Genomic DNA, 24,764 nt, shown 5'->3' with positions numbered 1-24,764 from the left:
ATTATGTGATATTGATTATCTACAAGAATATTTTTGCACTATGCAAAAATTGCTTTATCAAGCTCATGACTCATAATGTTGCATATCTGAGATATTATATAGCCTCTATGCTAGGAAAAATCTCAGATCTGATAAACCAGTACATAGGGACTAATAAGGTGAATATTGAAAATTGGTCTTTTGCAGCCGTCCATCAGATGATAGTCTCTATACTTAAAAAAGAATGTGCTGCGGAAAAGGCTAAAAAGAATTTCAAGAAGCAGATGCATTTTAGCACCAAGTTATGCAATACTTTTCCTGAAACATATAATTTTGGTTGCCAGTCAAAATCCAAGAGCAAAGCATTGAAGAAATCTAAAGCTACTTGTTCATGTAAGCCTGAGAGGTATTTTCCTAAGAAAAATAAATATTATCCTTCCAGAAAAACTTTCAGCAAAAGAAGAGTAGTATTTAGGAAGAGATCAAAACCTTCAAAGAAAGTTGCTTTATTTGTGGGAAAGAAGGTCACTATGCAAATAACTGTAGAGAGAAGAAAGATAAGAAACAAATGAAAATTATGGATATTTTCTCTACAATTCATGATCCGAAAGAATGGGATCTTATATCTCATTCTGAAGGTGAATATTTTGAGGTTTCTAGTTCCTCTTCATCTGATACTGAAGAAGATATTCCTGATATAAGAAGAATAGATCTGGATGACAGTTCCTCTGATTCAGAAGAAACTTTTATTCCTGACGTAAAAATGTTTTACAGTTCTTCTGACAATTTACAGATGAAGCTTGCAACAGTGAAAGCTGAATTGGCTCAGTTTGATCTAGTCCAGTTCACTGCAAGAAGGAGATTGGCAGAAAAACTTGAAAGTCTAGAAAAACAACTACCTTCTGGGAAGAGGAATAAAGAAAAATTCACAGATGAAGAGTTCATAGAAAAAGAATTTGATTCCCTGTTCAAGCCACTCCAGATAAAAGAAAGTTCATCATCAGATTCAGGTATGGATAAAATCAGTTCTTTAAAGAACAAGATAGAACAATTAGAATCCTCAATTCATCATACTAGATCAGAGATGATTCAGTTATCATCCAAACTCCAGATGCTTATCTCAGATTATGATGATTGTAATTCCAAATTATCCAGTTTGTTGCTTAAGAATGTTTCAGAAGAATTCCCTCAGAAAGATACCAGTATAGAAGTAGTCAAAGTAATGGGAATAGGGGATAGAGTGGTAATCCCTATAAAAATCAAATTGCCAAAAATAAAAGATTACACTCTAGATGCCCAAATTGATTCTGGAGCCATGAGTAGTTGCTGCAAGTATGGTGCAATTCCTTCCTATTATTGGCAGCTGACTAAATTGCAGTTTAGAGCTATTACAAAAGATGTGATGGAAATCAATCACATAGCTCCAGGTTTTCCAATTTATCTGAATGATGTCCAGGTGAAAGTTACATTGTACAGTTTTGATACAGGTTCTGACTTTCTTCTAGGACAAGATTTTTTGAATGATCTATTGCCTGTCACTTTTGGTAGAGGCACAGTCACCTTCACCACTTCTGAAGGACCAGTCAGCTTGCCCTCGTCTAGTGATTATCAAATAAGAGTACAACCGACAGACCAAGATTTAGTCTACCACAGTCTCCAAGATCTAACCAAGATTAACAGGATTGTCAAGAATGCAGAACTTCATGGTCCTAAAACTTTGGAGAAAATATCAGACAAGCTTTGGAAAGATTGCACTGCCTCTAGGCCTGATGCATTTTGGACCCGCGAAAAGTATTTTGTGGCCCTGCCTTATAAAGAAAATTATGTTCCAAAGCCACAAAAAGCCAGTGCTAATCATATGAGCCCCTCAGAGCAAGATTTATGTCGACAAGAGATATCACAATTATTAGAACAGAAACTAATAGAGCCTTGTAAAAGCCCTTGGGCTTGTCCTGCATTTTATGTGAATAAACACAGTGAGCAGAAAAGAGGTAAGAAGCGGCTCGTCATCAACTATAAAGCTCTGAATGATGCCTTGTTGCCAATCCGCTATCCTTTGCCCAACAAAGAGCTATTACTTGCCAAAATTGCTAATGCCAATGTTTTCAGCAAATTTGACTTAAAAAGTGGTTTCTGGCATACAGGCATTCTTCCTTATGACAGATACAAGACTGATTTTACAGTCTCTCATGGCCAATATCAATGGACTGTAATGCCTTTTGGTTTGAAAAATGCTCCATCAGAATTTCAGAAAAGGATGGAAGACATTTTTGGTGGGGAGGAGTACATAATAGTCTACATAGATGATTTGCTTGTTTTTAGCAGAGATGTAAATAGTCACAAGATGCATTTAGAAAAGTTTTATGAGCTGGTTTATAAGCATGGTCTCGTTCTTTCAGATTCAGAAGAAAAATTTCAGATTGGTAAAGTCAGGATAGATTATTTGGGACTGCATATAGAACAAGGACATGTAAATCTGCAACCTCATGTTCTAACCCATTTGTTGAAATTTCCTGATGTTATTCCAGATATTAAAACATTGCAGAGATTTCTTGGTTGCTTGAATTATATAAGATAGTTTTATGAGAAACAAGCAGATGATACAAAAATCCTTCAGAAAAGATTAAAGAAGCAAGCAGCAGGATGGACAGAAGAGATGACCAATGCAGTCAGAAGCATTAAAAGCAAAATCACAGATTTTCCAAAGCTTAAGCTGCCAGATACTAATCTTCCATTTATTCTTGAGACAGATGCTTCGGATCATACTTGGGCTGCAGTATTGTTGCAGAAGCATGGAAGAAAAGAACTGGTATGTGCCTATTCCTCAGGTACATTTGATGATACTGAAAGAAAGTATCCTTCTTCACATAAAGAGATACTAGCTGTTAAAAGAGGAATAAAACGGTTTCATTTGTTCCTAAAATGTGTCAGATTCTTAGTCAGAACGGATTTGAAACATATGAAGAGCATTTTGGCAAACAAAAGACTGCTTGAACAAGGAAGTACCAGGCTATTGAGATGGGCATTATGGCTTGATGGTTTTGATTTTGATATAGTCTATAAATCCGGTGCTGAAAATTATCTTGCTGATATGCTCACAAGAGAAGGTTCACAAGAAATCAAAGAAATCAAAATGTTCAGGCCATTGCGACAGGATGAAGCATCAAGTTCAGTCCAGTCTAGAAGAGTCAGTCAAGTAATAGTTTGTAGTCAATGTCATTACCATTTCTGTTGGGATTGTTTTGTAAAAAAGTTTGAGTCTTTGCCATTAAGTCTTAGGGAACTAGTTCTGCAAAAATGGTTTGAGTCTGAGGATAGCATGTGGTCATATGCTAGAGAGCTACCATATAGAGAGAGACCTTGGAGAGTTTATTATACTTTGTCTAGAGAAGCAGAGCCTTCATATCTTGCATTCATCCAGAACACTGACTGGACATGGCATGATTACTTTACCATTCATCAAAAAGCCAGGATACAAGGGTTTGTCAAAGTCATTTTCTTTGTTATAAAAATAGATAGTGTTGTTAATTGGTGGAGTCCTTGGTTCAAAATCTTTTTGGTCAAGTATATGCCGAGAGACAATTGGATGTTAGAACATGATATAAAGTGTACTCTTTAGTACTCTAATGTGGGAGTTGCATATAGCTGCTCAGAATGATCATGTCATAGAATTCACATTAGTTCATCAGGATTCATTGATAGTTGCAAATGAAGGGGACCAATCTTTTAGTCTCTTTGTAAGTTTTCAAGGTAGCATTTCTGTCGATGAACAATACAGACCCCAAAATCTGTATTCATTCCCATTTTATTGTTGTTTCAGAGAACATGATCCCCCATGGCTATATATTCCTAATGAAGTTCTCGCTCTTGAGTTAAATGGCTTAGCAGATTATTATCAAGAAAGGGATCCTCATCATCAACATGATCATGAAGAAAGAGCAAACAGTGACTGATTGCAAAAGATCACTCTAATGAAATCTTTGCACATCACCTCAATTGATATGGAATAATTGCTTTTGGTTTCCGTGGGATTTGGTCTAGTTAAAAAATCTCCACTGTGTAAATACTTTTGTAAAAGAGCCAATGTCCTAGATTCTGGCCATTCTGATAAGATTTGTTTTCTGTATGTCAAGATTCGGTCCCCATATGGCTTAGCCTCTAAGGGACGAGATAACAAGTGGTTGTCCCCACTTGCCCGAATCTTTGCTTTTAGTACATTTCTTTAGTCAGTTCTTGATTCATGTACACCTCATTATTGTACTCCTACATTCGGACTATGATATCTTGCATGATAATCTAGCCGAAAGGAGATTCTTTTGGTTTCCAGTTTTCGGTAAAAGTTATGACCGGATTACCGGTTCAAAGGCTATATATTGCTGAGCCTTGCATTGTAAACATCATTCGAAAATTAATGAAGAATTGCTCTAGCCAAGTGTTATGTGTTGTTATCTGAGTTTCATTCTTATTTTCTGGTTTTGGTATTGAGTTCTATAGCTCCCTGCTCTGCATCTGCGAGATTTATTCTTGATCTGCTTGCATCACGGAGTCATTGACACGTAGGCCCTCCGCTTAGGGACACCCCACAACGGGCGGCGGGCGGGCGAAGGGGCGATTCTCAGCGCAGGCCCTCCGCCCAAGGCCGTGCCACCACGGGCGGCGAGCGGGCGGGCGAAGGGGCATTCTCAGCATAGGTCCTCCGCCCAGGGCCATGCCACCACAGGTGGCGGGCGAGTGGAGGGGCGATTCTCAGCGCATGCCCTTCACCTAGGGTTGCGCCCCCACGGGCCACGGGCGGCGGACGGGCGGTGGGCAGGTGGAGCCCTCTGCCCAGGGCCACGCCACCACGGGTGGCGGACGGGCGGCGGCGGACGGGCAGAGGGGCAGGGCCACGCCACCACGGGCGGCGGATGGGCGGGGGCAGACAGGCGAAGGGGCGATTCGCCCGTCTGCTGCCCGTGGTGGCGCGGCCCTAGGCGGAGGGCTCCGCTCGCTCGCCGCCCGTGGGGGCGCAGCCCTGGGAGGAGAATCGCCCCTCCGCTCGCCCCTTCACCATTCGCTCGTCCGCTGCCCGTGGTGGCGCGGCCCTGGGCGAAGGGCTCCGCCCGCTCGACGCCCGTGGGGGCGCAGCCTTGGGCGGAGGGCATGCGTTGAGAATCGCCCCTCCGCCCGTCTGCTGATCGCCCCTTCGCCCTGCACGCAGACCCTCCGCCCACGGCCGTGCCACCATGGGCGGCGAGCCCTCCTCCCAGCGCTGCGCCACCACGAGCGGCGACCCTCCGCCCAGGGCCATGCCACCACGGGCGACTGGCCCTCCACCCAGGGCCGTGCCACCATGGGTGGTGGATGGGTGGTTATGAGAATTGCCCCTCTGCCTGCTAGTGCCTGTGGTGGTGCGACCCTGTGCCTAGGGCTGCGCCACCACAGGCAGTGGGCGAGTGGAGAGGCCACAATTTGTTTTGTTTGTTGATTGTTCTTTATTTGCTTGACTATATCTTTCTTTAATTAATTTAAATAAAAAAATACGTTAAAAAAAACAAATTTTTGTTAATAATTTTTTTAATTTTTAATTTTTAATTTTTAAATGTTTTAATTTTTAATAAAAAAAATTTGTTTAATTTTTTTTTACTTTTCTAATAATTTATTTTTTAAATTAAAAAAAAATTTGTATGAAAAAATTTGTGTTTAATTTTTTTTTTTAATAATTTTTTTATATAAATTAAAAAAAAAATTGTTTAAATTTTTTAATCATTAATTTTTTTTGTTAACATTTTTTAAATAAAAAATGTAATCTTAATAAAAAAGTTTTTTTTTGTTTGAATTAAAAATACATATTTCTTTAAAACTTTAAATGTTATTTATATATATTTTTAAAATCTTCATATCTTTTTGGTTTTTTTTTATAATTTGAGTTTTTTTAGTTTTTTTTTTTAATGTTATTAATATTAATTTTACTAGTTTTTTAATTTATTTTTGGTTAATTTTCTATTTTTTTATAATTTAGTTTGTTTTTAATTTTTTTTTTTGTTGTTCTCTAGTTTTTGTTAATGTTTTTTTTTTAACTTTTCTATTTTTACTTACTTAATTTTATATATATATATATATTTTTTAAATTTTGTTTCTTTTTTTCCAATTTCTTTTATGGTTTATGAGATATTTTTTTTTTTAACATTTTTTATTTTGTTTTTTGTCTTTTTTTATATACAATTTTATATTTGTTTTTTTAAGTAATCAACATTTAAAAAAAGAAAAATAAAACAACTTGAAAATTCGTTAAGTAATCATAATTTAAAAAAAAATTGGACATAATAAATTTGAAAGTGTGAAAAATAAGTTCTCTAAAAAAAGGTATGCTGCAACAACACGTTGCATCATCTCGTTTCAAAATCAACATGAAAATCACTAACACTTAAAAACAAATATTTATATTTGATACATAAGAAAATTTGAAGTGTCAAAAATATGCTCTAAAAAAAGAATTGTATTATGCATTACCACTTTTCAAAATCAGGTCACGTTTTTACTACCGCTATGAAACGGGTAATCGTATCGGTTATTTAAAGTGCCAAAAACGATGCTCTAAAAAAATGTGTGTTCTGCATCGCCCCTTTTCAAAATCGGGTCAACTTTTTGCTATCTCTACGAAACGGGTAATAGTATTAGTTCCCGTTTCAAAGTTTACGTTGTTAAAAAACACTTTCTGAAGAATAACAAAAATCGATTGAAAAAATTGCCGCCTTTGACATGGAGATATTACATAAAAGGGGAAAGGACAATGTAGTAGTAGATGCCCTGTCTAGGAAGGACGAAGAAACAACATTACTTGCAATCTCTGTTGTTGTTCGTGAATGGCTTAATGAGATTCGAAGTGAGTATGCCAAGGATCCAGAAATAACTGTGATAATCAATAACCTTCCAGACAACTCAAAATTTGAATGGAAGAATGATATTCTATGGTACAAGGGAAGAATCTATCTGAATTCAAACCCCAAGTTTAAATCCAAGGTACTCAAGGTGTCACATGATTCTCTATCAGTCGGACATGTAGGATTCTTTAAAACTTACTACAATGCACGACAATCATTCTTCTGGAAGGGGATGAGTCGCGATATTTAGAAATATGTAGTAGAATGCGACAAATGTCAAAGAAATAAAAGTGAAAATATTACGACACCTGGATTACTTTACCCCTTAAACATTTCGAATCAGAAATGGGAAGAAATATCGATGGAATTTATTGAGGGATTACCTGTATCTAAAGGCAAGGATAAGATTTTCGTAGTAGTCGGACTCACCAAATATGCTCACTTTATTGCAATGAAGAAATCAGACTTAGCTAAACAAATCGCTGAGATATTCTGCAAAAATATTTATAAATTACACGGTTTTCCGAAAGAAATTGTGAGCGATAGAGATGCCAAATTTAAGGGTAATTTTTGGAAGGAATTGTTCAACCATATAGGAACCTACCTAAATATGAGTTCCATTACCACCCTCAAACAGATGGACAGACAAAGGTTGTCAATAAATGTTTGGAAGCCTACCTACGTTGTTACGCTACAAAAAAAACAAAATAAGTGGGCTCAGTGGTTGCATCTCCTTGAATGGTGGTATAATTCTACTTATCATACTTCAGCAAAATGACTCCATTCCAAGCTTTGTATGGGTATGAACCTCCAAAATGGAAGGATCTAGCTACCGTCCAAACAAATCTACCAGCTGTTAAAAACCAACTAGAAGAAACCCAAAAAATCGTCCAAACCCTAAAAGAAAATTTAAATAATGCAAGAAACCATATGAAGCAACAAGCTGACCAAAACAGAACCGAGAGAGAATTTGAAGTTGGAGAATGGGTATTTGTCAAGCTCCAACCATACAAACAGTTGTCCTTGAAACAAAAAGGAAAAAATAAATTGGCACCAAAGTTCTATGGACCATACCAGATCAACAAAAAGATCAGCCAAGTTGCATATAGTTTAAGCCTTCCGGATAAAAGTCGTGTTCACAATGTCTTCCATGTATCCTGCCTTAAAAGGGCACTGGGCGACCATCAATCAACACAAACAATGCTTACATCCTTAGATGATGAAGGAAGGGTCATTTTAGAACCAAAAGGTATCATATCCACTAGAGAAAAGAAGCTTCATTCTCGTGTAATCAAGGAATACTTGATCAAGTGGAAGGATTTACCAGAAGAAGAAGCTTCTTGGGAGACTGAAGCATTTCTTCAACAACATCCATCATTACTTATGCTTTGAAGACAAAGCATTTTTTTGGGAGGAAGACAATGTTATATAAAAAAAAACTAATTAATAGTTATTAGGCAAAGGGCATGACAATGTTATATAAAAAAAAATTAATTAATAGTTATTAGGCAAAGGGAAAATTAATTAATAGTTATTAGGCAAAGGGCATGATCAAAGATCATGCCCATTCACCAAAAGGAACACAAGGGAGTATAAAGCCAGGGGCCTCTCACAAATTGTAATCATCATCTATCTTTTCTAATAATAATAAATATGAATTTGCCAAAATTTTAAGTTGTTTGTGCCAATCTTCTCACTCCAAAAGGGAGTGTGAGTAGCAAAGCAGCAACCGAGCGGAAAGAAAGAGGAAGTTTTCGACAATTCATTGAGATGGCCACTGCTGGGCTTCCTGATCAGGACAGGTTGGGTGGAGCTTCCAACTACGTCATCTGGAAGGTAAGGATGTCCTTTCTTCTAGATGAATATGGCCTGAAAGCTTACATTGATGTTGTAGTGGCGGTTCCCCAGGATGCAGATTAGCAGAAAGAATATAAGAAGGAAATGGCGCGGGCCAAGTGGTTGATCCTAGATGGAGTCCGGGATCATATAGTCTCACATATAGCTGGTAAAGATAATGCCAAACAGATGTGGTATGCTCTCTCCACGTTATACCAGGGTATTTTCGAGCAGTGGAAGATGTACCTAGAGAAGTTGAGACTCATCCAGATGCAGAAAGGGAAGGCCATAAACCCGTACCTTACCAGAATTCAGTCGGTCCGAGATGAATGTTACTTGTCTTCTCTGTTCATAATGCATTAACAATGTATATTGTATGGTTCAAAGTTTGAAAGTCCCTTCACAGTCACAAACAACAATTCTGTTTATGTAAACAAAGGACTCTGTAGCATGTGGTTTACACAACATGCAAACTGTTACTTTATTATAGCAATCCAAGCACATTGTCAATGTGTTTGATTAATGCTGGGTATTTGGGTGCTGTAAATGATTAAGGATGGGGCCAATTTTGTGAATGTGACATGTTTGCAGACTCCCTTAGTGAACACACAGATAAGTGAATGCCCATCCCAGAATGCTGGAGTCTATTCTTTACACATTAATGCAGTCAAAATGAAATGAAGAGTGGGATCACTGTTATTAATGTATTTTGAAGAGAGCAAACTTTACGCTTCACTGCCAATACATTACAATATTATGTCATCTCAAGGAAAATATGCTGGTGTTCCAGTTAGAGAGTTGTTTGGCTATAGGAGATAATACAATATGCATAAGGGTATAAAATGCATGAGGTTTAAACAGCCAAGAGAAATTGCTGGGGATAATGCAACCTAGCAGTTCATTAACCTGTGATTGGAATGGTGCTGTAGTGTGTGATTTTCACACCAGAACTAGACATTGATATGGAGGCACAAAATTGAAGAAATTGCATAGAAATGAAAGTCACAATAGATACAGAGATTTTACGCTGGAAACCCAAATGGGAAAACCAGCATTCGATGGGGATTTTATTTTGGTCAAGAAATTGCTACAAAGTTGAGCTATGCATTCTCAATCAAAGTTTTAATGCATTCTTAGTCATTGGCGAAATTGCGGATAGCTTTGGATCAGGGACAACCTTTGATCTTCAACCATGTATCGTATCCTTAGCCTGACATCCATATGCAGCTGCCCTTTCTTGTTCATTTCCTCAGCTCTCATTGTCTTCTGTTCATTGTCCTTTGATTCCAGCAGCATTCTTTTTCTAATAGGGTTGCCTGAAAGGCCAACCATCAAGATGAGTTATTTCATATTTCCCATGGCATTGGCTGTGGACAATTAATTCAAACTTTGCGAAAATTTAATTATGAAGTTTGGGATGAGGAAATACTTCAGATCCTTTTCGGATCAGTTAGTTAGGCATTTAGTTAAATAGTTTGCTGGTAGTGAATATTGTAGTTGGCTTCTATATAATGGAAGAAGATGATTGATTCAAATTTGGTGCAATCTTCTTTATGACTTTACAGTGTATACAATTGGCAGTCTATGTTTTATCGTTTTTAAAATTTACTGTATTACATGAGTGCAAATTGTCAGTGAACAAACAAGAACCAAGGTAGCACTGGACTCTTTGGGTGCTATCTGAATCAGTGAGGATTGTTTCACATGATATGGTGTTGTTTCTGGTACCTTTTTATTCCCGTTTTCTTTCTTCATCTCTATTTTTTTCCAACGGAAAAATAGCGGGAAAACTCCCGGACACTTCCGCGCATTTGTGGACGGTATCTAATGCTAACCTGTCAGTATTGATTATGGTTCCTAACCCAGCAGGGACATTGAGTGAGACACACAATAGAGGTGGCCAGACTGGGAATTTTATCCTGATATCTCCTGCATAAACTCGTCCTGACGATGAACCACACTGGTTGGTTCGAAACGCGTCGACAATGATTTTCTGAATGTGATTTACGCCGAAATTTCTTCTGATAATTTGTTATGGATCACAGAAGCCTCAATTCAACCAAATAAATAGTTAGGCATTTAGTTAATTGTTTTCTGGTTGTGTAGATTGAAGTTTGTTTCTGTATAATGGAAGAATATTATTGATATGGATCTGGTGCACTGTTCATCAGGACTGTATGTAATTGTGAGTCTATGTTCTGCAAAAGGGTTATGAGTTCTATCCCGGTTTTGTGTGCTGTGCATTGTGACTTGTTACATCTTCATATACAGGAATAAAGTTTTAATGACATGGGTATGTTGCTGAGCACTCTGCTTTGGCGTTTTAGACAAGGCTCCATATCCATGGATAAAAGGTTCCAGGTTATGACCTCCCTTTATTAGGCGAGTGAAAAACTTTAAAATATTAGTAAACAGACAGGATCCAGAGTAGTACTGCACTCCTTCGGCTGCTATCTTCATGAATGGGGAATGTTTCATATGATATAGTGCTGTTTCTAGTACATCTAATGAAGAGTGATTTATAAATGCATTTATTTGTATCTCTTGGAATCTGTAACATACAGATGGGAAATATATGATATGCATGGGGGATCAATGACTGACTTAATTTTTAGTGTAGATAATGAGCCCCACTTTATGATTCCAAGCATCCTGACCATTCTATAACCTAACCTCTTTGATTGTAGCTGAAGAAGACGGTTAAGGATTTTCAGGCTTTACTTGTTGCCTTTTTCTTGCCCATTTTCCATCTCTTTTTAGGTTTATCACTAATGGTTTTTCAGCACATGGTTTCTACATGGCTAAAATCTCCTTTCTTGATGAAACGACTGTGACCATGATTTTTGGGTATAAATAATGAATTCAGTTTTCAATTGCAAATACACGATTCCTAACTGTAGCACTACTTCATTGATGTTGTGGACAAGTACATTTTGAACTTAAATATCGAACAAAAGTAAGGGATAATGATGGCATCTTTTCATTTTTTACTCTCTTTGTTAGTTACATGTCTAATGCATTTTTGGCATATGGTTTTGAGATATGTAAAGTTTTTTCCTGACGTTTTCATGAATTTGATCACTTAAGGTGTCCTTACATTAAGTGCATATGTCATGAGTTGCAGGTGTACTTTACTGTATATGGTCAATTGAAAAAATTTTTACAACGACAAAAAGGTAATGCAGAAGGTATTTTGATTTTTTTTTTTCAGTTTTGCTTCAGTTAATTAGAAATTTTTATCAATTCTGCCATCAATTGCTGTTTGATTTGATATACCTTCAACTGGAATTTTAGTCATAGCGTATGCCTTGTATTATGTGCATCCTTACATTTTAGTGTATGCTTGTCTCTTTTTAGATGCGGGTGAAGAAATTTCAGTAGGAGCCAATATGATAGCTGCAGTAGGTGCAGGAGCTGCTACATCCATAGTGACCAATCCTCTGTGGGTTGTAAAGACCAGGCTTCAGGTAAGTACGCTGATATATAACATATGCGTTAAATGAATTAAATCACATTGTTTACTCTAGTAGTTGTTAACGTCGTTGAAAATTGAAACTGGTAATTTATGTTAAAAGTATTGAACTTGGAACTTCAAAAATACTTGAAGTTTAATGAGATTACATGTTTTGATAGGTTTACATAGTATATTTGTTCTCAGTTTTCATAAAGAAGGGATACTTGACCATGGAAGCATTTGACATAGTGTTTCTCAAAATGTTAGATATAGAGAGCAAGTAGTTTCTTCTTGCTGAATATGATGTCCTAGGTCGAGATTTTGTTGATAGGAAAGGTCATATGTTGGTTGGACAAGCTTTTTCCATGCTTAGATATCTTGTAATTATTGGGGATGCTCTGCTAACATGAAGATAGTATGCAAATTAAAAACTTACATTTCTCAGGGAAACCTTGTAGGGAAAGCCAAGGGATGATGCTTTTCCTCTTTTGTGGATGCCATCTGTGGTAAGCCTGTTGGCATACACTAGTGCACTTCACTTGGGGGGATTTGAAGCAGGCACCTGCATTGTAGAACTGTCAAATGCTTAGAAAGTTTGGCAGCAACCATTTGTGCTAACCAATGTTGCACACATCGCGATCGGGATTTAATCGGCGCCGGGAAAAAAGCGGAAAAAATCGTTAAAATCGGGAAAAAATCGGAAAAAAGCGGGAAAAAATCGTTTGGCACAAAAATATTCATTTTTTTTCAATTTTTTTCAATTTTTTTAATATCTAAACCATCTACAACATAAAATAAATACATTGACACATAAATATGATAAAAAAACTAATATATAAGATGTTCAATATCATTTCTAGCGCTAAAATCACACATAACATTGAATCATGTCCTGAATAGTAAGTCCTGAGTCCCAAGTCCAACTCAGCCTCAAAATATCAACAAAAAATATGATAATGTATCTCATCATGTCATAATGTCATATACAATAAAATGAAAGTCTAATCCTATTGATTTCCTCTGCCCCTCTTGCGAGAAAATGTCACAACTTTCTCTTTCCCTCTAGATGTAGAAGCTGGTGCCTGTGGTGGTGGAAATGGCAGTGGAGTCTGACGTGCTCTAGAAGCTGAAGAACTAGTAGTAGCAGCTACAGGAGGCTGAGGTGGACGGAGACCACGTCCTCTACTGGTGGTAGTGGTAGCCCGGGTAGCCCGGGTAGGCGGTGTCACCTCCTCCTCCTGCTCCTCCAACTCCTCCTCCTCCTGCTCCTGCTCTTGCTCCTCCTCCCCCTCCTCCTCCCCCTCATCCTGCACTAACCAATCCTCAGTGGGATCCATGAGAGGCCTCTCGGTCTCAACCCTCCATTCAGCAGTGGTGTCAATCCCATCCAATGAGATGGCTTCCGTATCAGGTGTCTTCTCTAGTTGTTTCACCCACAATCGAAGATTGTAGTAGACATAGACCATGTCATTAAGTCTATGGGACTCCAACCTGTACAAAGTTCATGAAATAATAAATTAATAATTAATATTATAAAAAAAATATTGTTTAAAACTTTAATGAATTCAAAAATTTATTTGGAAATTTGCAATATTTTAAATGTTTAAGTGTTAACCTATTGCGCTTCTTGTTGTGTATTTTTTCAAATACACTCCAATTGCGCTCACATCCCGAGGAGCTGCATGTTTGGCTGAGGATCCGCACGGCAAGATTTTGCAAAAGGGGGACTCTGCCACCATACATCTTCCACCATGCGTCTACAACAAAATTACAAAGAAAATTTTAAATAAACATAAGAAAAAAATGGAATTTGAAGAAACAATGAAATTTGAAACAAAGTTACAAAGTACATACTACATAGTACAAACTAAAAAATACCTGGCATTTTAACCGTCCTATCAATGACAGCCATCTCAAAGCCAAATGTGCCAGCTGACAACTTATATTGCTCAATTTGTCTAGAGACCTCCATACGTTCTTCTGAAGTTCTCACCATCTTCTGGACACAGGTTAATAATCCTTCCACGACCTCAACATCAAAATTAAACCCACATGCATAAGAAAATGCAGGGTTCAGGAAAAGGCCAGCAGCATGAATGGGACGATGGAGTGTGTTGTTCCATCGCTCATCAATGACCTTCCATAGAAGGAGTTGTCTCTGGAACCCATCATCTCCCTTGTCATCATAGTAGGACCGAATGGCTTCTTTGGCCCTATCCATGGCTTCATACAAATAGCCCATTGCGGGCTTCTCACCATCAACCAACCGAAGAACCTTTACCAAAGGTTCTGTAACAGCGCACACCTCCTGCACTCCCGCCCATAAGTCCTCCTGGTATGAAACTAGTCTGCAGACGGCCTCTCCTTCTGGTTTGCGGCTCATTGACGAAGCACGCCACTCCTCTGAAAGAAACATTCTCTTCAAATCCCACATAGAATTCAAGAGGGATTGAAGAGATATGAAACTCGTCGCAAACCGTGTAATGGCGGGGCGCACCAACTCTTTGTTGTTGGTGCATTTTCTCATCAAGCTAAGCACAGATGTGTGATTGTAAATAAATTTTGTGATGCTTTTTGATGAGTCAACAACCTCTTTGACAAAGGGAATTTTCCCAATGTCCTCTAACATCAAATCAATACAATGGGCAGCACAAGGTGTCCAAAATAAAGTAGGATGCCTGTCCATAAGCATTCTACCAGCAGCAACATAATTTGCAGCATTGTCCGTTATGACTTGGACAACATTTTCTGCACCCACCTCCAAAATAAACACATCCAGCAAATCACATAAAGTTTTTGCATCTTTCATTTGATGAGTTGCATCAACAGATTTGATAAACATAGTCCCCAAGGGACAACTAACCAAGAAGTTTATAAGGGTTCTCCCCTTTTGGTCAGTCCAACCATCTGACATAACAGTGCATCCTGTTTGTGCCCATGATGCCCTAAAATCCTCCAATCTTTGGGTGCAGTCACGCTTTTCATCTTGAAGAAGCCGGCCTCTGAAATCATGAAGAGAAGGGAGTTTGTACCCCGGGCCAACACTGGCAACAGCATCAAGAGTAGGTTGGAAAAATGGATTATTCCTTATAATGCTGAAAGGAATATCACTCCAGAGGAGAAATTTTGTCATCAACTTGTCAGCTTTTTCTTTTTCAGTTCTTTTTAGCATTGAACCAATAGTTGGTTGTGAACCAGGTGTGGTTCGAGGAACAAAATATGATGATGCAGCTACCGGATTCACTGACGCTGCAGTAGAACCTGTGCCACTTGGCCCACTTCCTTCAACTGACCTTTTTAGTTGCCTTTTGAGTTCTTCTTTGGCGTCTCTAGTGTGCTCTAATTCTCCCAATGCTCTCATGGCTTTTTGGATAATTTCAGCATTTGTCTTTAGACAGGGCCCCACATCACGTCCAGGGATTTGTGCAAGGTGGAACTTCAACCTGTACACCCCCCCAAATATTTCCTTTCCACACAACTTGCAATACAAGTTTTGTCTATCATTCGGAGTTTTAGGGTCACCATATTCCCAGAAAGGATCCAATTTCCTTGGCATGTTTGTTTTTGAATTTTGAATTTGCAAACCTATGGAAAAATAAGGATTAGGAAATAGGAATTTAGGATTACATAAATGATAATAGTAAATACAAATTACAATTTAGCATTTGCAAAATTACAAGCTAATTATTTCCAAAATCCCAATTTCTAAACCCAAGTTACCCAACCAAATGCCAAAAAACAATGAAAAATAAAAAAAAATAAGCAATGTTTAAAGAAAATGAGAAAATAAAAATCAAAAATTGGTTCTCATAGTCATAACAAATAACCCATCCCAAATCAATGAAAAATTTCCAAAAATTCTTTAAAAACAATGAAAAACAAAGTTTTTATAGAACCAAAACAAAAAAAAATTAATCTACATACCTGGTTTATGGACAAATTGGCGATCTTGGCTTGGATTCCTCCTAAAATCGCTTCGATTCGCTCCCACAACCGACGGCAACCCTCTCCCTCACTTCTTCTCCTTCTCCTCCGCGGCGGACTGCTGAATGAATAAAAAAAATTTCGTTTTTTCCATATAAAACCCCGCTGCCGCGCGCCCTCGCGATTTTAAGCGAAAAAATCGCGATTTTATCGAAAAAATCGCGATTTTTTCGATAAAAATCGCTATAAAAAAAAGAGGCGATTTTTTGGATAAAAATCGCGCTTTGAATCGGCGATTTTAAAAAATCGCGATTTTACGATTTAATCGCGATTTTATCGCGATGTGTGCAACACTGGTGCTAACTGTTTGGGTTGCAAAATGAAAAAATTACATGAAAGAATGTGGACCATAAAACTGTACTCTCAGGCTTTTAAGTTCAGATACTATTGACTTCTAATATATTTTATTAATTAATTAATGAATCAATGAGTACAAGGCTGTGGCAGTGCTCCATAAATAGGAGTTGACTGGCCATGCCTATTTAGAGAGACATGTCTGTTGGGACTGCTGTCTCTTCATTTAGAACAACTAATTTAATGATTCAAAATTATTCATTTATTATTGCATTAATTAAAATAATATTAAAATATCTAATTGTTATGAATTTTAAATTCATAACATTGCCTTCCCCTTAAAAATGCTTTGTCCTCAAAGCATGGGTAACGCCGGGTGTTGCTGAAGAAAACATTCTGACTCCTAGGATGAATCTTCCTCTGGTAATTTCTTCCATTTGACAAGGTACTCCTTTATTGTTTTGGACCGTACTACCTTCTCTCGGGTAGCGAGTATACCTTCTGGTTCTAGGACGATTCTTCCTTCTTCATCGGTCTCTAGTATTTCTGTTTGAGCTGCTTGGTTTTGCCCTGGTACTCTCCTCATATTTGATACATGAAAGGTGTTATGGATTTGAGAGTTGTTAGGTAACTTCAGCACATAAGCCACGCTATTTATTTTTTTGATTATTTGATATGGACCATAATATTTAGGTGATAATTTATTTTTTCCTTCTTGTTTTAATGACAACTGCTTATAGGGTTGAAGTCTAACAAAGATCCAATCTCCTTCAAACTCCCTTTCAGTGCGATGTTTGTCAGCCTATTGTTTCATTGTATTACGTGCCATCGTTAGATTCTCTTTTAATAAGTTAACGATCCTTTGGTTCTCTTCTAGTGGTTTTTGACAGCTGGAACCCTAGAATCAAGTAGTGCAAAATCCTTCCATCTGGGTGGTTCATAACCATAGAGAGCTTGGAAAGGTGTCATTTTAGCTGACGTATGGTAGGTGGTGTTATACCACCATTCCGCTAGGTGTAGCCACTGAGTCCACTTATTTTGTTTATCAGTGACGAAGCAACGAAGATATGTTTCCAAGTACTTATTCACGACCTCAATTAGACCATCTGTCTGGGGATGATAAACTGAACTCTTGTTGAGATATATTCCTGCTTGGTGGCAGAATTCCTTCCAAAAATTACCCTTGAACCTTGTGTCTCTATCACTCACTATGACTTTGGGGAACCCATGTAGTTTGTAGATGTTTTTACAAAACATATCTGCAATTTTCTTAGTTGTGTCTGTATTTTTGATGGCCATAAAATGGGCATATTTAGTGAGTCTGTTGACTACGACAAATGTCTTGTTCTTACTGTCAGACGTAGGTAGTCCTTCTATGAATTCCATCAAAATCTCTTCCCATTTCTAGTTGGGAATGTGTAGCGGGTGTAACAAACCTGGGGTTGGAATATTTTCACTCTTATTCCTTTGACAAATATCACATTCTGCAACATATCTCTGAATTTCCTTGCTCATGCCCTTCCAATAGAATGACTGTCGAACGTTGTAGTAAGTCTTGTAGAACCCGACATGTCCGGCTGCAGGTGAATTGTGAGATTCTTTAAGAATTTTCAACTTAAATTTGGATGTTGGTGTTAGGTAAATTCTACCTTTGTACCACATTATGTCATTCTTCCACTCGAAATGGGTATGTTGATTGATATTCTTAATCATGGAATCACAATCCTCATCCTTGTCGTACTCGGCTCGTATTTGTCCAACCATTCCGGAACAACTATCATGGCAGCACATGTTGTGTTGTCGTCATCCTTACGTGAGAGTGCATCAACTACGACATTCTCCTTTCCTTGTGCAATATTTCTAGGTCGAAAGTTGACAACTTCTCCATCCACTTCTGTTGATAATGTCTTTTGTTGAAGTAAGAATTGAAGACTGTTGTGGTCGGTTCGGATTGAAAATTTACTCCCAAGCAAGTATTAGCGCCACTTTGTTAAAGCATGTATGATGGCAAGCATCTCCTTTTGATATGTTGATTTTAAGCCTTCTCGTTTATTAAGTTTTCTGCTTCCAAATGCTGTAGGTTGGTTGTCCTGCATTAATATGGCTCCAATTCCAAATCCTGAAGCATCACATTCGACTATGAACGGTTTGGACAAGTTAGGAGTCGCTAACATTGGTGTGGCTGACATTACTTCCTTTAAATTCTCGAAACACTTGTCTGCTTGGTCATTCCATTGAAAAACATTCTTCTTAAACAAATTAGTTAGGGGTGCTGTCAGATGTGCATAGTTTTTTATAAATCTTCTGTAATACACGGTTAGGCCTAAAAATCCTCTCAGCTTGGATATGTTCTTGGGTTTGGGCCATTCTTTGATTGCCTTGATTTTGTTGGGATCCACTTGGACTCCTTCCTTGGATATAACATGTCCTAGGTATTCAACTTCCTTTTGCCCAAACGTACACTTTGATAGCTTGGCGTAGAACTAGTTCTTCTCCAACACAGACAATACTTCTTCCACATTCTTGAGATGCTCCTTCCACATCTTACTGTAGACCAGAATATCATCGAAGAAAACTAATACAAACTTCCACAAATATGGGTGAAAAGTTCATTCATGGTTGCTTGGAAGGTGGCTGGCGCATTTGTTAATCCAAATGGCATAACTTTAAACTCATAATGCCCTTCATGAGTTTTGAATGTTGTCTTTTCGACGTCTTCTAGTCTTACTCGTATTTGGTAGTAACTTGATCTTAGATCTAATTTGGAGAAGTATTTTGCACTGTGTAGTTCATCTAGCATTTCATCAATGAACGAAATCGAAAACTTATGTTTGATAGTGATTTTGTTTAACCCTCTGTGATTTATACATAATCAGAGGGCTCCATCCTTCTTCCTGACCAATACTACGGGTGCAACGTATGGACTTCTACTTTTCGTAATGATTCCTTGCTTCAGTAGGTCTTGTATTAATCGTTCTATTTCTGTCTTGTGGTGATGGGGATAACGATATGGCTTAACGCTTACTGGTGTCGAATCTGGTTTAACTTCGAAGATGTGTTCAATTTGCCTTTCAGGGGGACAATTTCATTGGTAGATCTTGAAAAACCTTCTCTTATTTCTGGATCAAGGATGAAATTTCTGATGGATGGTGAGTCCCTCTACCCATAATAACTCCTATTGCTGACATTGTGCGAAAAATGCTGGGGCTCCCTTGCGGATAATTTTTTTCATCTGTTGAGCAGAGATGACTTGAATGGGTGGAGCTTGGAATCCATACAACCCTTCCATCCCATTTGAATTTAATGAACTATTTCGGGTGTTTGTAACCATTGTATCCATAAACGACGTCTATTCCCCCTAGGGGGATTGTTTAGAAACTAGACTCCATTTCATATTTGCTTAGTTGCAACTTGACTTTATGGCACTTGCCTACTCCATCTATATGTTTTCCATCTACTACCATAACTTTTAAATCTGCTACAGGTTAAGCAAAAATGTTCAGTCTTTTTGCAACATTGATATCTACGAAGTTGTGTGTACTCCCTGAGTCTATTATAACGATAATGTTTTGTTTCTTGATGTGACGTTTAAGCTTTAGTGTCTGTGGCCGAGCTATATCTATGATGGCTGCCAAAGAAATTCGAGGCATATCTTCTTCTGATTCTGGACTAGGGTTTACATTTTCTTCATTGTTCTCTTGTCAGAGCTGCCTTCTAAAGATTCTTCTTCTTGTTCAGCTTCGCAGTTGTATAATTTTTGCGTTGCGCATTTGTGTCCTGCGTAATACTTGTCTCTGCATTTCCAACATTTGCCATCCCTTTTCCTTTCAACACTAGATTGTTGTTTTCCTTCATTTCGCATTGGTGGTGGAACGTACTTGCTAGTGTTCTCTAACGATGGTTTACTTGAATTCCCTTTGGAGTACCTGTTAGTTTTCTCGTTATTGGCATATGGTGCCTTGTGGAGTTTATATTTCCGCTCGATAATTATAGCTGCGTGTCTGGCATCCTTAATGGTTTTGGGTTTATGCAATTTTAATTCTTTGCGAATGTAATCTTTAAGGCCACAATGATACATTTTTAACAACTCTTCATCTAAGAACCCTCTTTGCCATACTGCTAATCCATTTTGTTTCAGTTATCTTACTGCTAATCCATTTTGTTTCAGTTATCTTACTGCTAATCCATTTTGTTTCAGTTATCTTACTGCTAATCCTTTTTGTTTTAGTTATCTTACTACTAATCTTACTGCTAATCCTTTTTGTTTCAGTTATCTTATTTCTAATCCTTTTTGTTTCAGTTATCTTACTGCTAATCTTGCTACTAATCCTCATCATAAAACCTTTTTAGCAGGGCGTTTTTAAAGTTTTGCCAATTGAACGAGCAACCTGTGCATTTAGACGACCACCACAGAAACCAATCATACGCTTCTACTTCTAGGTAGTTGGATGTAGTCATGACCCTTTCTTGCTCGCCGAGTGGGGAGTTCTCTAAAAAAATGGCATCCATCTTATTTACCCATATGACGACACCTTTATAGTTCTTACCATCATACTTAGGTAATTCATTTTTGATTTTAAGATGGTTCCTTTCAGAAGATTTGGTATAGTACTGGCTTCCTTCAAAGTGTATTTGTAGAATTCACAGCTTTTCGTGCATTTAGAACTCCTGTTCTGGCGAATTTTCTCCTTTTGGGGTTTGGGGACTTTGCGTGGGTGAAGTTGGATTGGCTCTTTTATTAGATTGGCTCACTATGTATTTTATGGCTCAGATATTTTGTGCCATGTCGTTTTGAGTCTTCCCAAATTTGTCTTGCTTCCTTTCGACATCGTCAAGGCATTTCCGCAGGCTGTCGAGTTCTTCTTGAATTTTTTTTGAATTATCATCATGACCCATTTTGTTCTTTTTCTTCCTAGTGGACCCAATTTTTATTAATAATAATAATAATAATAATAATAATTTTTTTTTTATTTACTAATATTTTTTTGTATAATTTAATATTTTTTTTATTATTAATTTAATATATCTTAATTAATTAAATATATTTAATTAAATTGAGTTATATTATAATATAAATATATTATGAATATGATTTATGTTAATCGGTAGTGCGTTAACCCATCAGCGTGACCTATTGACCATCGGCCACGACGCTTGACCTTGACCATCCGCTTGGTTAACTTCCGGTTGACTGCGTCAGTTACCATGACTACAATGATATCACGTTCCTGTTCCTTTCGAATGAGACCACAATATTTTTTTTGTTATCTCTCACAGCGGAAAACAGACGGACATGGAGCGGAAAATGGAAAGGACGTGGCACACTAGGGGCGGACGAAGCCAACACTGTCGTATCACAGCGCTGTAGGTGGCTGTAGAGTGTTGGCGTTGAGAAATAGCAAGGGACGGATTGTTGAACAATGCAAAGAGCAGGTTGATGAGTGTACTGTGACAGGGGGAAGGGAGAATGACTGAACGGATTGATGGGTGTTGTCGAACGCATGGAACGGGAGACCACAATAAGCGGAAGAAAAAAATGAAGGTGGAGCGTCGTCGCCCTGCAGAGAGCGTGGTTGCTACCAGAGGATTGCGGCTCTGATACCACTAGAGCATAAAACTATATGCTGAAGCTTTTAAGTTTAGATACAATTGACTTGTAATATATTTTATTGATTAATTAACGAATTGATGAGTACAAGGCTATGGTGGTGCTCCATAAATAGGAGTTGACTGGCCATACCTATTCAGAGAGACATGTCTGTTGGGTGTACTGTCTCTTCATTTAGAACAACTAATTTAATGATTCAAAATTATTCATTTATTATTGCATTAATTAAAATATCTAATTTTTATGAATTTTAAATTCATAACAGAATGTATACTTGATGGAAGATGAAGTAGACAAATATGAAAATAGGAAAGTAAATTTATTAATTTCCAACTGATGACCACAAAAGTCGGTTAATGGTGTTGAGTTTTCAAGGATCTTCTAATCTGATAATTACTTCTTATGATTTCTTATATTAATCTTTTCTTGCATTCACATTCATCATAAAACAATTACACATAAGACCTTAGCAGTGAAAACAAAATGCTGGTAGGACATAAAGAGGCAGCCAAAGACACGAGTCACAAAATTTTACCTTGGGAAAACCAAGTTGGGGGAAAAGCCCAACAACCTTTTCCTTAGAGAAAATTTTCAATTCAACAAGAGATACAATCTAATTTTCAAGTAAAAACAAAGTCAAACTGACCACAAACATACCTGGTCAAACTTGGTCAATCAGAGACAAATTCAGCCTCCTGAAATTTTAGCTTCCTCAGAGATTGGTCTGCTGCTTCTTTAGAGATTAAGTCTACCCTGATTCTAGACATACCCTTTAAACTCGATCTGCCCTTGTCTTTCTACTCATTCGCTTGAACAAAAGTGTATCTTATCTTGAATAGAAGTAATTCGACGTGTATATCAATTGATGAAGCTTAATGGGTATATAATATATATAGTGATTGGATGAACTCGAAGTGTTGTTCGAAGGGTCAGGCCGACTTGATCTTTTGGAAGGCCAACTTGACATTCTTGGAGTCAAAATTTCAATTTTAGAAATTCAAAAATCCCGCTTTTGAAGCCGACATGAAGAACATGTCTTGTATTTATTATTACAATTATTTGAAGGGCTAAAACATTAATTATGAAGACCAACCATAGCTACAAAAATCCAACATACCCTCTCAGCTAGGGAGGTATTCATAATGACTTTTCTAGATGTTCTCTTATTGAAAAATTTCTTGTAAGGAAAGATTGTATGAGCTAGCTATGTTGATGTGACAATGCACTACTTGTGGAAAACATCCTGCATCAACATCATGCTCAACGAGTCGTCACCTGGAGCAATTCACCAATTATCCAACTCGTCACTCAGAACCTGGTCAACACCTGTGACTTATGGTGAAACCTTGGGTTATTACCATTCCTGCGTGCTAATTGCATGGTGACTCTCCTACGCTATGCTAGTGGTACTCACTCGCCCACCTAGGGAGTATTTCGGCCTTTGATGCTTTATGATTCATTCTTCCTAGCCACATTTTCTGGCCCCTGGTAAATATTTTGACTTGCCTATATTCTGAACTAGGGAGAATGTTTGCCTCTTGATTTAACAGCATCAACATTCCCTCTAACTAAGGAAAACATTCTCAAGAATTGTAACTTGTTCCTAAAGTAAACAAACTTCTCAAGCTTGTCCCTGAAGCATACAGTCTTCTTAAGATTGCCCTTAAAGTGTACAAACTTCGCCCTAGGATAGGGTCTTTGTGAGAATGTCAGCGACCTGCTCAACTGTAGAAATGCATTGGAGCCTTACTGCTTGCTTCTGTACCATGTCTCGGTACTTGATCTCAATGTGCTTCGATCTGTCATTATGGTTGTCTCCTGCACTTGATCAAACAATCATGCGAGTAGTTACTGAAGCCACACTGCTTCACAACTCGCCAAACTAGCTACGATATGCTCAGTCTCTACAGTCGTGCGTACGACAAATGTCTGCTTCCTTCCCAAGTAGAATCCAAACTGAATCATCATCCTGATGTGCTCCTCTTGTCTTCAACACTATGTGTCATCTGAATTTGTATCTCTCTGTAGCTGTACTTCTAAATTCACATCTAATTGTACCATGCAGGTACCTCAATACATGTTTTGCCACAACTATTTTCTAGTCACTTTGACTGAATGCTTCCTCTAACATTGAAACAAATCCTATTCTGGCAATCCTAACTGCTCCTCCCAGCTTTTGCCATACTCCTACTTCCAAGAAGTAAAATATCCAACAAAGATCCTTCATCTCGAACTTAGATGTCAACTCTTTTTGACACTAAAGTAGGGCTTTGACAACTCCCTCTATCATGGAAGAAAATCCTCCTACCACTGCTGCTCCCTCTGTCACACGAGTCCTTTTGCTCCCGTAAGAAACAAGTTATATAACAAGATCAACGAAGACTTAGATATCCATGACACAAAGAATACCAAACCCAACATGTCTTCTTGTGATCGTTCAAAGCTTTCTTTAGTCTGCAATCATGAAACTTCCTCTCATGTACCTCAAAGCGTTGAGGTAGCTCTATGTACACTTCTTCCTCAATTAATCCATTGAGAAAGGTGATATCTACATCCATTTCGTGCGATTTTCAAAGCAATAGAAATGATAATGGTTCTAACAGAAGTGTACTAGACAACTAAAGCAAATTTCTTGTCATAGTCTTCTCCCTCTTTCTGGGAGAATCCTCAAATCTTGCTTTGTACTTCTCTATGTTGCCATCTACCACATACTTGTAGATCCACTTGAAATTCACTACTGAGTCTC

At 37.9% G+C, this 24,764-nt stretch overlaps 2 protein-coding genes across 3 annotated transcripts in view; one reads left to right on the top strand and one right to left on the bottom strand.

The window, feature by feature from the left end:
* LOC149174412 (nicotinamide adenine dinucleotide transporter 1, chloroplastic-like) overlaps window positions 1–24,764 on the top strand; it is a 237,082-nt gene that overhangs the window by 151,644 nt on the left and 60,674 nt on the right. The window contains exons 4-5 of one of the 2 annotated variants that reach the window (XM_089419330.1): window positions 11,803–11,866; window positions 12,036–12,145. In XM_089419330.1, the coding sequence (XP_089275456.1) occupies window positions 11,803–11,866; window positions 12,036–12,145 (174 nt within the window). The remainder of the gene's footprint in view (window positions 1–11,802; window positions 11,867–12,035; window positions 12,146–24,764) is intronic. The other variant, XM_089419332.1, reaches the window with a different exon arrangement.
* On the bottom strand, window positions 13,424–16,149 carry LOC149174414 (uncharacterized). The gene is made up of 2 exons (XM_089422592.1): window positions 13,748–16,149; window positions 13,424–13,623 (listed from the first exon to the last, which is right to left on the bottom strand). The coding sequence occupies exon 1, from the start codon at window positions 15,686–15,688 to the stop codon at window positions 14,000–14,002; it is 1,689 nt and encodes a 562-aa protein (XP_089278718.1). The 5' UTR covers window positions 15,689–16,149; the 3' UTR covers window positions 13,424–13,623; window positions 13,748–13,999.

This window comes from Pinus tabuliformis, chromosome 4_1, assembly GCF_031772625.1.
Source record: "Pinus tabuliformis cultivar Carrire ecotype Pingquan chromosome 4_1, CPIR1, whole genome shotgun sequence".
NCBI lineage: Eukaryota > Viridiplantae > Streptophyta > Pinopsida > Pinales > Pinaceae > Pinus > Pinus tabuliformis.
Note: the sequence above shows the minus strand (reverse complement) of the source record. Positions and strands in the feature narration are given on the sequence as shown.